Source organism: Argopecten irradians, chromosome 5, assembly GCF_041381155.1.
Source record: "Argopecten irradians isolate NY chromosome 5, Ai_NY, whole genome shotgun sequence".
In the NCBI taxonomy this organism is placed as follows: domain Eukaryota; kingdom Metazoa; phylum Mollusca; class Bivalvia; order Pectinida; family Pectinidae; genus Argopecten; species Argopecten irradians.
In genome coordinates, this window is record NC_091138.1 from 37,910,994 (window position 1) to 37,926,451 (window position 15,458).

Here is a 15,458-nt window from a genome sequence, read left to right on the forward strand (position 1 = left end):
TAATTTACGGGGATCTACAGGTAAAATAATACCTGAAGGCTGAATGTTAAGTCAAACACGCATTGTCCAGACGTCATACCCGATCTTCGATAAATGATCAGGATTATGCGCTGTCGTAATTGATTAAAGCAAAGGTATTAAAGTTGATTACAAGGGCATGTCGTTGTATAAAGTTGATTAAAAGGACAAGTATTTTGTGGTTTGTTGGTGTTTATGTAATGGATTGGTCACGACACACCAGTGTTGTGGTAGACTTGAGTCTAGTGGACTAGACTATAGGGTTTTGTCGGACAGGTGTGTTATTCCACGCCTAATTTACCTGGACAATCCTCAGGTATTCAACACTAATCTGTCTACATAGCAGTGCATCTTAATTTGTAATAGAAAGTAATTTGCATTTATATATACTGATTGGTTCAATTACCACTTTCTTATATTCTACTATTGTACACACAATTAAGCAATCTTAATAGATTCTCTTTGATTTTCTTTTAAAGACAAATTTGTTTAATGGAAATCAATACTAAATACAGGTATACTGAACTTCTAACCCTGATTTTCATACAGGAAATTTGAATCTCACCTGTTAATACCTGTCAGGTGGGCAACACCTCCAGTAAAGCTCGACTGTCATACGTAATCCCTACCAAAATAAAAGTCTTAAGCATTCCATAACGATATGAAATTTGAGATGAGATATAGACATTTACCTGGTATCCCACCTGTGGATGACTATTGATAGTTTACCTAACGAGTTGTCACCATACCTGTAATCTTACCTTCTGATTATCTGTAGGTGGGTTTATATACATAACCACATACCGAAAAAAAGTTGAAAGTGAAACTGTAGTTATTGAATATCTAAGATATAGGTACACACTTATAGACAGATCATATTTTAAATGTGATCCCTCTGTAATTGTGTACATATTTGGTTTAAATAGAAACAAGGTCAAATATACAATAAATCAGTGAATATATCTATTTAAAACTTTTCATCTTTGAGAGCAAATAATTCAAATTTTGAAATTTCCCAGCTAATTATGTTTTGACACAACACAAATTGATACCACCTTAACCTTGACTCGGATGTAAGGACATATGTAAAAGAAAAGGTTTAAGACTTCTTCTCATTGAAGCAGGAATTTTTCCTTTTGGGCTTGTGTTAATAAAGAAGACACTTCTGTCACTGCTGTTGGTATTTCTGGGTACCAGTTTCGTAATAGGAGAAGAGAAGATGTTGCGGCCAGACTGGGGCTCGCACCCAGGACCTCAGAACACTAGCCAGATGCTCAACGATTGAGCTACCTGATTGCGAATGATTGACCCAGTCTAGTCCCACTACAGACCCAGTGTATTTTTCGTGGGTCCTTTTCAATGGTTTTTGTAAAAACAATGGGTCCCACAGTGTTTAGATACCCATTCCAGAAATTTCATGGGTCCTTTTAAAATTCTGTGAGTCCAGACTGGGATGCGCATGTAGTCACTGAGTAGTATGCTTGTCATGAGAACAAGAGGTTGCTGGTGCTTTTTATTCCTCTATATTACATCATTAGAGTTACGGAAAATGAATTACAAGACTGGGTTCAAACCTAGTACTCAGAACCTCTGAACAATTGCCAGATGCTTTATACTTGTTGAGCAAATGCTACTTGCTGACAATTGACCAGAACCACTATACTACTTCCTCCATTTTATAGTCTTCACTCGATGAACCAACTCATATCTCATGATTCAATATCACTTTTCAAAGAGTCATCACCTCTCTTCAAATAGGGATTGGTTACAGGCACCATATAGGTAGCTTAGGAGCTGGTAAATGCACAACGAGAAGAGATTTGAACCGACCTCCAAAATACTACCTGGAGACTGTACTCACTGAGCTGATTGTGGGAGCAGAATAAAAATGCTTATCAATGAACACCATGTTATATTAAAAGATTTGGTTACACAGAACTCAACTCTAAGAATATTGGATATTGTTAAAATTTGATTGATGGTAACAATCCCATTAGATGTGACCTTGAAGGGTGTCTACAGTCTACCAGAGATAATATATACACCTGGGCACAGATATTATAACTCACCTTTTGTTTCAAACATACGTCTTCATATCGACAATTATATTGGGGAAATTCTCAAATTACATCAAGGGGTCTATTACAGGGGTCCATTTTTATTTCTTTGTGATCAGGGTATTCACGATACGTCTTGATTTACGCTTGTGTTTTTATGAATAATACATATTGACCCATTATGTCTATTCCGCGGAAACACAAAGCAGAAAATAATTATTAATAATTACATTTTTCGCTCATGTATGGTTGACTGAATTCATATCCTAGTTTGAATAATCAAGTGTTTGTTGGTTCACATAAGGGTCGGCTCGAAGTCAAAGGCCGATTGTTGGGGGATACTATAGGTTTACTCTTCCAAAACTTCATGGTTCACGGTATATACCCGTAACATGGATAGATATTTTAACGTAATTAGTGACTAGATCATAGGTAGGATACACCCTGGACGAGAACTGACATTTCTTAAACTCTTATTTATGTTGGAATGTTGGGTGACAGCTCGGATGGAACTTTCTTGGATGAGAAAAAAATTATTTGCTGAGAAAATGGACTTTTTAAAGTGTTAATTGGTCAAATCTTTCTATGACGATAATCTGTTGTTCATTAATTATATATATATGTGGTGATATTGAACTGATGGCGACCATTTGGCCCGTCAATATTCAAGTAGCTGTGTGGACAAAGGTGTAAGGGAAAGTGTTTGTATATACCATTCACACAGTAGCTGAGCACAAACAGTTCCTTTTAAATTGATTACCCTGAAGGGGCGAGTTTTTCTCCAGCCCGATATCACAAATCTCTCAATACTATGTTCAACAAGCAACTTGAGAACTCTTCAATATTGACAGCTTTCAAACCGCGGCGGAAATGAGGATGTTTTTGTATTTGTCTACCAATTAACGGCAAATATTGGATGATTGACATCTTAGTTAAAAACAATGGCAAATCCTGGGACTGATCGTGGGCTGAAATCGGTGAAATTTGAGCTACCTATGTAAGTATATAAATATATGTGGGTAAATTTCTGTTTAAAGCTCCGTGGTCAAGTATCAGAATTGAGGTTTGATGGTCACTTTGGCTTGTTCTCTATGAGTCACATATCTTTTGTCACAGCCATTACTGACCAGTACATGTGTGACCAATATATTATACGTGTCCACATGACCAAGTGGGACCTTAGCCTGGGGTGGAAATTTAAGATAAAAACTACCCATGTTCAATGTAAAGTTAAATTTGTCATTTACAGAATTCTGTTAAAAGCTCTGATTGGTTACATTAGTTGTCGACTTAAAGTAAACATGTTGATAAGGAGCATGTATATATGTACATATCTATATTCTACATAATTGTGTATTACATGTAACGACTAGTGCTAAATAAACAGTGACACAGAGTTTGTCATCACCATTTACATACTATGATATGCATGTGAGTGCTACATGGTGTCCTTTATAAATTCTTATAGACATGTTGTTGAATATCAATATAAGGAGAGAAAAAATGGATAACTATGTCAATGTTTACTAAGGTTATCACAACTAGTCTTCAACAAAATGTGAAGGTATTTGTCCCTTTTTGATTTATTACCATGGAAGTCGTATAGGGAATGGTTATCAACAAAGTTGAAAGTTCAGGGAGGAGCTGTTTCTGGTATTGTCCTGTGAAGGACATTGTTTAGTACTAGTATACTTTATTGCCAAGTATTTAACAGGACATATCTGACAGGACAAGCTCTCTGTGACAAAATCTTGTAAACAAGTGAGGAATTTAAACTGACCGTTTGTTGTCGTCATCAAACTTAAGTTCCTCCCGGTGGAGATACTGAATGTAAATTGACTTGGAAAAATGAAAACAAAAGAGAACAGTTCAATAAATTAAGAGTAATTTCTAACCAATAAAACTTTTTAGCGTGATTTGTTAACAAAATCAATTTCACATTAATTGCATGGCGTTAAGGCAATGAAGCAATCAAGCCAATTTCATCAGGGATGTCTGTTTAATAGCATGATATAAACATAGCAGGGACCTGATTTAGGGTATGCCTATTTGTAGTATGCTGGGTTTAGTGTTAGCAAGTTTATGCACATGAATGACCTTGAACTGCTTTCAAGGTAACAGGGGTCAAATATACTCAAATTACTTATAACTGATCTCAATAAAGAATAGACCCTGGGACCTTAACTGGACTTGCTAGAGTAAAGAGCTAAAATATATATGAACATGACTGTCCTAACCTTGACCTATATTCAAGATCAAAAGTATCAGAATTACATCTTTGTCAAATTTTAGCATTATAGGAAACCAAACGGAATTTTAAATCTCAAAATACTTTAGAGAATATAGATTATTAATTTTGAAAGCATTAATAACAGTCATTGTATGATTTAAGCTGCATTGTGATCCTGTGGGAATCACCAATTGTTTAGTATTCCTAATTATAGATTGAAAAGTTAAATTAGATTAACTTAAAACAATTAATCAATTTAATGATTAATTACATAAAAAATAATAGCTATTCAAAAAAGGTAGACTGTACTCTGTAAATGATTTTTAACATATTGAAATGGTTTTTAATTTAGATGTGATTCAATTACACCTGTTAATTTCACACCAATTCAAATCATTTTTAATTTTTTAACTACACATTTAATTGGTCTTTCTTATATTGTAACTTGAGATTTAATGATAAGGATAATGTAAAGTTTTACTGATAAATGCATGTCTATATATAGAAGAATAATCAGCTAGTCCATAGCTGTTTAATCAGTAGGACTGGCAACTAGGCTTCCAATGGTGTTGTCCCCTAGTGTTTATCAATGATAAAAACAGCCATGCTCAATTCAGTGGTTCTCGATCAATGTTATAGCATTAAGAAAGTTGTATAGAAGCACTTTTTGTGATTAATATTTCAACAGTTTCTTTTTTAAGGCACGAATAATGAAACTGTACTCATGGCAAAATATTTTGAAATATGTTATTATGTAAATTAAAATGTAATTTAAATGTATTATAAATCTGAATGTATACACATATGTAGCATAATTCTCCTGAAAATCCTGTTCATTCACATACAATACCCCATTACATTTAGTCTAGGTGTCAGAGGTGCAGGCTTATTCGTCACACAAAGTAAGCACTACAACTGGTTTTATGTCGGGTAAAAGTACCACAGAGAGGGGCTCAATCATAGATTCCTCAGTCACAATTGAACATCATATTCATACACCATTGAACTATGTATAGCACTACAAATATTCGAAGATCAAATTATCTCAAGTTTTCATGTCAAGTGAACAATTGTGGTGTTTGGCTACTCCAATTGACTCTAAGTATACATGGGTCCTGTTTAGGTAGATCCACAACTTAGGTAAAGACAACTATGTAACTTCAAAAGACTTCAAAAGACTCTACAATTTCAATTATATAAGACTTTTAATACATGTATTTTATTTCTAAGCTTAATTTTCTGTCATTAAAACATTTCTAGATGACAACGTTTACTACAAGCTCCTGCATGTGTCTGTAACTACCAGATGCTAAGAGTATACACCAATAATGTTTTACATATTGCATTTGTATTGAAATATATTCTCAAGTCCAATAGCTCAGCGTGTGCACATCAATTATATATTTTTAGCTAAAATGTATTGAGATTCCGTCTATAACCTCTAAAAAATGCATTTGATTTTAAATACCAATGGAGGGATGAAACTAAAATTTACGATAACAGTGATATGAGCGGGCCGCAGCGGCCGAGTGGTTAGACGTCCGTCCGACATATTACCACAAGCCCCCCCCCCTCCCACCTCTGAATCGCAAGTTTGATTTCCATGTAGGGCAATTGCCATGCAGGTACTCATTTCTGGTCGATGTTTTTTTCTCCGGGTACTCTGGTTTTACCTCCACCATCAAACCTGGCACATCCTTACATGACCGAAGTTGACTGTTAATAGGATGTTAAACTAAACAAAACCAAACCAAAAGATTTGAGAACCTGCAGTCATTTTGACCAATTTTGACAATGACATTATTTCTGTATGGGGTGTTAGTAGAAATAGCATGTCTATACCTATAATTATTTGATTGTGATGTCAACATGGCCTCAATGATGTGAGCATACACAGTAACTAGGACAGTCTGTCCCAGAGTCTGGCTATTTAAATCGGAACCAAACCCACTTTTCAATTGTAGATAAAAAGAGAGTAGGTTTTATTTATTCTTATACAATAGAATTATTTAAAGGGTGTGTTGAAAAATTATGGGAAACGTATTTGGGGCTATGTATGAATTCATCGTATTGATGGACTATATTATCTCAAATGTTACACAAAGAAAGAATTCTAAATATTGATAATAGCTTTTCGATTATAAGAAAATTACGTATTATTGTAAATATAGATAGGTTCCAGCCTGTTGGTAATGTCAATGTTTTATATAAACAAACTGAGAATGAAATTATATTTTATAATTCCATGACCTAAATCTCACTGCTGTAAATGTCAATGTTAGTCGAATCGTGTTGAGATTGAGAGTCATTCTGTGGTTTTAAATCTTGTTAACCTTTATTTTGTGGTGCCAAATTATATAGATCAACAAAAATTGTCAACAAAGCTACCTTTTATGAATTCAGAAAAACTTTTTAAATTGACTGATGGTTGACAAATTCTAGATAAATACTATTTCCTTTAAATAGTAGAATTTGATTGTTAGGTCACCTGAGACGAAGTCTCAAGTGACCTATTCTAATCGCCTTTTGTCCGTCGTCGTGCGTCGTCCGTCGTTCGTCGTGCGTCGTGCGTCGTCCGTCGTATGTCCGTAAACAATTTACATTTTCGATTTCTTCTCCAAAACTGCTGAAGCAATTTCAATGAAATTTTGCACAAACCTTCTAAGGCATAAGGCCAATCAAAATTGTGAATTATATGGTCCCCACCCCCAGGGGGCTGTGGGAGGGGCCAAAAGGGGTAAAATTGAGTAAAATTTCAAAAATCTTCTTCTCTACTCACAGATGTGGTAGAATCAAATACTCTTCATAGATAGAAAGGTCTTAAGGTCCTTTACAAAAATAGTGAATTATATGACCCTGGGGTCTCTAGTTTCCCCCTGGGGAGGGGGTAGTTTACTATAGTTTATATTGGGAAAACACATTTTTGCACATTATTTGGTCATTTGTAATAGGAAATGAGTCAAATGTTGTCAGAATTATCAGTATGAGATGGCCATTTAATCCTATTAACAAATTTTCTATGACTGACCCCCAGGGGCCTTAGGGGCGGGGTCAAAAGGGGTCAAATAGGCTAAAACTTCAAAAATCTTCTGAAGTTCTGGAAATGGTAGAATCAAATACTTTTCATAAATAGAAAGGTCTTAAGGTCCTTTACAAAAATTGTGAATTATATGACCCTTGGGTCTCACGTTTCCCCCTGGGGAGGGGGTCAAGTTTACTATAGTTTATATAGAGAAAAACATTTATGAGCATGTTTTGCTCAATTTTCATTGGAAATGAGTCAAACTTGGTTAGAATTATTAGCCTGAGATAGCATTTTAATATCATATCCATATTGGTCCAGGCCAACCCCCTGGGGGCAGTGGGGCGGGGCCAAAAAAGGTCAAATAGGCTAAAACTTCAAAAATATTCTTTTAAAATTCTGGAAATGGTATAAACAAATACACTTTACAGATGAAAAGGTCTAAAAGTTTGTTTATAAAAATTGTAAATTATATGACCCTGAGGTCTCCTGTTTCCCCTTGGGGAGGGGGTCAAGTTTACTATAGTTTATATAGGAAAAACACATTTATGAGCATGTTTTGCTTAATTTTCATTGGAAACGAGTCAAACTTGGTTAGAATTATTAGCCTGAGATAGCATTTAAATATCATATCCACATTGGTCCTGGCCGACCCCCTGGGGGCAGAGGGGCGGGGCTAAAAAAGGGGTCAAATAGGCTAAAACTTCAAAAATCTTCTAAAATTCTGGATATAGTAGAATCAAATAATTATAGATGGAAAGGTCTTAAGATGTTTTATAAAAATTGTGAATTATATGACCTTGGGGTCTCACTTTACCCCCTGGGGAGGGGTCAAGTTTACTTTAGTTTATATAGGAAAAACATATTTGTGAACATTTTTCGTAGGAAATGAGTCATACTTGATTAGAATTATTAGCCGAAGATATAGCATTTTAACATCCATATCCGTCCTCGATGACCCCCTGGGGGACCAGAGGGGCAGGACCAAACAGGGTCAAAATGATTAAAATTTCAAAAAATACCTCTAAATTCACAGGTTTCAACGGATGGAAGCAAATACTCTTCATAGTCTAAAAAGTCAAATTTATAAATCACTGACCAACTTCAAGGCCCAGCATATAGTGTTTATATGTCTTTAATTTGTTTCATTATTTGTTTAATTATATATCCTAACTCAGGTGAACGTGAAGGCCCATGGGCCTCTTGTTTTTGGTGTTGCAATATGTTTAGATTAAATATCAGTTAATGATAGGAATTGATTAAAGTATCGATAGCAAACACACTGTAAAGTTCAAATGTTGATATTAGGGAGAATTAGGTAGAAAGTATATGGCTGAAATGAGCTTTGCTGATGGAGAATTATGAAGGTATATTGCTGAAATGAGCTTTGTTGATAGAGAGATTTGAAGGTATATTGCTGAAATGAGCTTTGTTAATAGAGAGATTTGAAGGTATATTGCTGAAATGAGCTTTGTTGATAGAGAAATTTAAAGATATATTGCTGAAATGAGCTTTGTTGATGGAGAATTATGAAGGTATATTGCTGAAATGAGCTTTGTTGATAGAGAGATTTGAAGGTATATTGCTGAAATGAGCTTTGTTGATAGAGAATTTGAAGGTATATTGCTGAAATGAGCTTTGTTGATAGAGAGATTTGAAGGTATATTGCTGAAATGAGCTTTGTTGATGGAGAATTATGAAGGTATATTGCTGAAATGAGCTTTGTTGATAGAGAGATTTGAAGGTATATTGCTGAAATGAGCTTTGTTGATGGAGAATTATGAAGGTATATTGCTGAAATGAGCTTTGTTGATAGAGAGATATGAAGGTATATTGCTGAAATGAGCTTTGTTGATAGAGAGATTTGAAGGTATATTGCTGAAATGAGCTTTGTTGATGGAGAGATTTGAAGGTATATTGCTGAAATGAGCTTTGTTGATTGGAGAATTATGAAGGTATATTGCTGAAATGAGCTTTGTTGATAGAGAGATTTTGAAAGTATATTGCTGAAATGAGCTTTGTTGATGGAGAATTATGAAGGTATATTGCTGAAATGAGCTTTGTTGATTGAGAATTATGAAGGTATATTGCTGAAATGAGCTTTGTTGATAGAGAGATTTGAAGGTATATTGCTGAAATGAGCTTTGTTGATGGAGAATTTGAAGGTATATTGCTGAAATGAGCTTTGTTGATGGAGAATTATGAAGGTATATTGCTGAAATGAGCTTTGTTGATTGAGAATTATGAAGGTATATTGCTGAAATGAGCTTTGTTGAAGGGAGGAGAAATATGAAGGTATATTGCTGAAATGAGCTTTGTTGATAGAGAAATTTGAAGGTATATTGCTGAAATGAGCTTTGTTGATAGAGAAATTTGAAGGTATATTGCTGAAATGAGCTTTGTTGATAGAGAAATTTTGAAGGTATATATGCTTAAATGAGCTTTGGTGATAGAGAAATATGAAGGTATATTGCTGAAATGAGCTTTGTTGATAGAGAGATTTGAAGGTATATTGCTGAAATGAGCTTTGTTGATAGAGAGATTTGAAAGTATATTGCTGAAATGAGCATTGTTGATAGAGAGATTTGAAGGTATATGGCTGAAATGAGCTTTGTTGATAGATAGAGAAATTTAAAGATATATTGCTTAAATGAGCTTTGGTGATAGAGAAATATGAAGGTATATTGTTGAAATGAGCTTTGTTGAAGAGAAATTTGAAGGTACATTGCTGAAATGAGCATTGTTGATAGAGAATTTGAAGGTATACTGCTGATATGAGCGTTATTAGCTCGCCTATCCGAATAGGGGGAGCTAATGTTGTCACCCCCCGCGTCGGCGTCGGCGTCCCATTTCACGTTAAAGTTTTTGAGCAAGTTTCTGTTTCGTCAATTGTTTAAGCTTAAGTCATCATAAATGTTTATGATTTTATTTTCCTAATGTGTATGGATGCTGAACGTGATAATACAACCAATTTTGGGCCCTTTAGGGTTTTTTTGAGTCTGTTAATTTGTCATATTTCCATGTTAAAGTTTTTGAGCAAGTTTCTATTTTGTCTATTGTTTAAGCTTAAGTCATCATAAATGTTTATGATTTTATTTTCCTAATTTGTATGGATGCTGAACGTGATAATACAACCAATTTGGGGCCCTTTAGGTTTTTTTTAAGTCTGTTAATCTGTCAAATTTCCATGTTTAAATGATATCAACTGAGGGCACTGCGTGATATTTTTAAATAGTAAATACTTGAACATCAGCTTCTCCAACAGCTCTTGTTGATAGAGAAATTTGAAGGTATTTGGCTGAAATGAGCTTTGTTGATAGATAGATGAGCTTTGGTGATAGAGAAATATAAAGGTATATTGTTGAAATGAGCTTTGTTGAAGAGAAATTTGAAGGTACATTGCTGAAATGAGCTTTGTTGATAGAGAAATTTAAAGATATATTGCTAAATGAGCTTTGGTGATAGAGAAATATGAAGGTATATTGTTAAAATGAGCAATGTTGAGAGAGAAATTTGAAGGTATATTGCTGAAATGAGCTTTGTTCAAATGAGTTTCTACTAAGGAAGCATTCTGTTACTTAGTTATAACTGAAATGAGTGTTATGGCTCTTGTCTGTGTTGCTGCGAAGGAAGTACATGTACATGGAATGAAATAAAACAGTAGCCATCTTCATTAAAATCTGATAAACGACAATTCTTTATGTCTGAAATCAAATATGTGAAAACCTTAATGAATGTGAAGATCACATTTCTAAATCTGTAATAACCTGGACAAAATAATCAAAATTAGCATTTTCATTTAATTTTGTCAGATTTCTCGGTCTCTGAGGATATGTCTGAATCTGTTTGATCTCTAATACAATAAGACTATGGTTCACTGTTGCTATGGCAAGATACAGATTATGATCGCTTTACTTACTTACTGTCAATTATTCATACAGATATGAGAAGCAAAATAGATTTCCTTTCTCCGCTGTAAAGATGAGCGTTGTTAGGATCAATAGTACACAATAAATCTCTACGCCTCAGCGACTCTGACAGTCACGCTGACATTAGTAAGAAATGTGGTAATTGATTGTTAAAATTCAATCGAAACGAACAATTCGGTCAAACTGACATCAATTGTTCAGACTATTAGGCTGAAGAATTTCCCTGATTGAAATCATCATTATAAGTGTTTTTAGTGTGCCTAATACTCCATGAACTACATTGCCTGTGCTAGGTATTGTTGATGCTGACAGGGTCGAATGTCAAACTTGTGTTTAGTTTTACATACTTCATTGATAGATTTCAATTATATCTATTGTCACCATAACTACAATGAATATCTACCCTTGACACATTTTAATTATATAGGCTTTAATGATAATGATTTTATCATGTCATCTGTATAACCAGATGTGTTTTAAAGCTGTCAGTAAACTGTTAATAGTACAAGTAACTTGCTTGGAGTGTAGGTAACTGACTCAGTAATGTAGGTATCTGACTAGGGAGTGTAGGTAACTGACTAAGTAATGTAGGTAACTGAATGGGTAGTGTAGGTAACAGACTCAGTAATGTAGGTTACTTACTCAGTAGTATAGGTAACTGACTCAGTAATGTAGGCAACTGACTCAGTACTATAGGTTACTGACTCAGTAATGTAGGTTACTGACTCATTAATTAATGTTGGTAACTGATTCAGTAGTGTAGGTTACTGACTCAGTAGTATAGGTAACTAACTCAGTAGTGTAGGTAACTGACTCAGTAATTAATGTTGGTAACTGACTAAGTAATGTAGGTAACTGACTCAGTAGTGTAGGTAACTGACTCAGTAATGTAGATAACTGACTCAGTAATGTAGGTAACTGACTCAGTAATGTAGGTAACTGACTCAGTATTGTAGGTAACTGACCCAGTAATGTAGGTAACTGACTAGGTAGTGTAGGTAATTTACTCAGTAATGTAGGTAACTGACTAATACTGGCACTGTTACCAAGAGTCATTGTAACCCGGGTTACTATATTGGTAACCAAATATCAGAGCTGCATAACTATTCTGCTATAAGGATAGGTAACTGTATTGAGTAACCAGATAATCAGAGCTGAGTAACTATACTACTACTTGAGTTATAAGAATAGGTAACTGTATTGGAAACCAGATATCAGAGCCGCATAACTATTCTACTATAAGGAAATGTAACTGTATTGGGTAACCAGATATCAGAGCTGAGTAGCTATACTGGTTACCAGATATCGGAGCTGAGTAACTATGCTGGTAACCAGATATCAGAGCTGAGTAACTATACTACAATTTGAGCTATAAGAATAGGTAACTGTATTGGGTAACCAGATATCAGAGCTGAGTAACTATACTACAAGTTGAGCTATAAGAATAGGTAACTGTATTGGTAACCAGATATCAGAGCTGAGTAACTATACTACAAGTTGAGCTATAAGAATAGGTAACTGTATTGGTAACCAGATATCAGAGCTGAGTAACTGTTCTGGTAACCAAATGCCAGACTAATATCCATACTCTTGTCTAACAACTTTTGCTTAAAATCTAATTTTGATTATGGATGATAGTCATGAATCGTTTGGTGGTATATCGGATATGTTTCTGTGGACATCTGATACTATCCCACTCAATCTGCTGTATCTATACCAGCCCATACAGATAGATGGAAGTCAATATTTCATCATTGAATGATGCTATTATAGCTTTTTTTGCTTTGATTAATGCAATCGACATTAAAATGATTGTATCACCTATGGCCTTAATTACCTGTTTGTTAATTACACCCGTCTGGGGTTGTTTACCTGGGGATCGTTAATTACCTGTGGTGATATACCTGTCCAGGTGTATTGATTCGTTGAAATGGACATGTTATGTTTAATTTCCCTCTCCAGCTATGGAGAGTTTATTTAGAGATATTAATTGGTCTAAGTAATCAATATTTACCTAAATGAAATGAAGGATTAATGAGATGGCCGTTTACACACGTTTCAAAACATATTGTTTAATATACTACAGTACTAAAAAGATAGCAGAATGTCACGACAGTACATACTTGATGAATTCATGTGTAATAAAAGAGTGAAAAATGTTGTCTGTTAATTTAGATTTTTCAGATGAAAATATGAACTTTGGTGTTGTAATTCTGTTTTCTTTTGTGTTTGAATGAAAAAAGAAATGAACAGTTTCATCCAATGCTACTAGAGTTTAATTTGAGGAGTAGTTGATAAGGAACAGATAAAACTTATGGCATCACAGCAATGAATTATGTTTCTCAGTTAGATGAAGTGCTGTGCGGTTTACATGTCTCAACACATTATCAAAAGTCCTCTACCTCTCAGGGTAGTGAGTTCAAAACCTAGGATTAAAGTTGCCATGTACTGACAGTTGGTTGCAGATTTTCTCCAGATACTCTGACTTCTATCTTCCTCTAAAACCTGGTGAGTCATTAAACATTAGCTGTTGAAAATGAAACCTAGGACAATTGCCAGGTACTGACGGCTGGTTATAGTTTTTCTCCAGGTATTCTGGGTTTTCTCCACCTGTATAACCTGGTGATTGATTCAGTAAATGACATTGGCTGTTGAAAATGATGTAATACAAAAATCAACCAATTAATGGGTATACATGCATTATTTAGCAATGTGCATGCAGATGCTTTGAAGCAATTTTATCTATGATCTATAGCTGTGATACTATTTTAGTTTTGGGTTTAATTTTGTTTTGTGCTTTGACATCACAATGTACAATAACTGAAGTCAGATAGCATGAGGACATGACATGGTAAGGTTAGACCAATGTTTGTTCATGTTTTGTACCAAGTATGTTAAGAGTTAGTTTATCAGGCCCTGTTTATATAGACATAGCTAGCTATGTCCACCCCAAGGTTGTTGTCTCGATAAACGAGGTCGACAAACCACACCAGGTCATAGAGGGCTTATCAATAATAGTAAGTGTCACAGACTGCAATCTGTGTGATTTATCACAGAACATGGTATTCTGGTAAATCCTCATAGAAAATTGGATAGAAACCCATGTAAATCATTTTGTTTCTATATAGGTAGTCTCTTTTAACCCCTTTTCCTTTGGGGCAGTTATCATGTACTGATTGTAAGTTGATGACATTCCTCTGGCTTCACATCTTCCTTAAAGACCTGGCATATGTTCGTAAGTCATCCTGACTGTTAATGGGATGTTAAACAAAGAAAAAAAAGAAACTAATGTGTAAATACCAGCTATTCAATGTGCTTTGCAAAATCAGCACATGCTGAAACAACCGAATCATTTGAGCTTCTTCACCACTGTTGTCCAATTTAACATTCTTTCTTCAACAAAGTTTGTATCACAAAGACAAGGCCCTGAAACACTTGTATGGTTATGAGGTTGAGAATGAATTTTCCATAAAAGATAATTATTTACAGTGTATTTCGACTGTATTGCACAGTCTTCTTCAGCCAAATGTGGTATTGAAAAGTGTTCAGTAACACATTTGGTTGAAGAAGACTGCGATACAGTCAAAATATACTTCAGTAATGAACTTTTCTCTGAGGTATAAATGGAAATTTGAATTCTTATTATATAAATCACTTTCGATGGCTCAGCTGTAAGCCTGTAATGAGTCTGTGTGAGTGGGAGGAAACCAGAGTAACTAGAGAAAACTACATGTATGTGATTGGACAGATGACACCATAACCTTACTAGCTGGCTAGGTGAAAGGTAAGTGGTAGTAACCACTGCACCAGACATCATGTCCGTAACATTGCTGACATTATACCATAGTCTTATGTACTTGATAGCACATGGAACCTGTAGAAAGTGGTCTGAGGTTTGGGTTATAACTTTTTACATGTCCCATCAGGTATAAGATATATTGTTTGTTATTAAACTGAACTGGTAGATTTCGGTGAACCATCAGGAGTTGTAATTGGAATTCTTTGTTTGGCTAGCTGGTATAATTATCAGTGGGGACCTTCAATATAATCACATTTCTGTGTATCAGTAATTGAAAGTCGTACCTGTGTGTGGGCAACCTAATGTAATTGAATAGATAAAAGGCTTTAAAACTCCTGATGACGTGAGTGAATTTAGATATCTATTGATTTGGTTTGGGAATCATGGAAGTGTTGGTAACAGC

The 15,458-nt window shown here is 34.8% G+C and overlaps 1 protein-coding gene across 7 annotated transcripts in view; it reads left to right on the plus strand.

Moving 5' to 3' along the window:
- The window catches only part of LOC138323759 (cilia- and flagella-associated protein 337-like), a 70,174-nt gene that overhangs the window by 29,202 nt on the left and 25,514 nt on the right, over positions 1-15,458 (plus strand). The window contains exon 1 of one of the 7 annotated variants that reach the window (XM_069268587.1): positions 2,476-3,072. The exons of the other annotated variants lie outside the window; for them this stretch is intronic. Coding sequence (XP_069124688.1) covers positions 3,017-3,072 — 56 coding nt within the window. The 5' untranslated portion in view covers positions 2,476-3,016. Of the gene's footprint in view, positions 1-2,475; positions 3,073-15,458 lie in introns of those variants that run through there. 7 annotated transcript variants of the gene reach the window in all.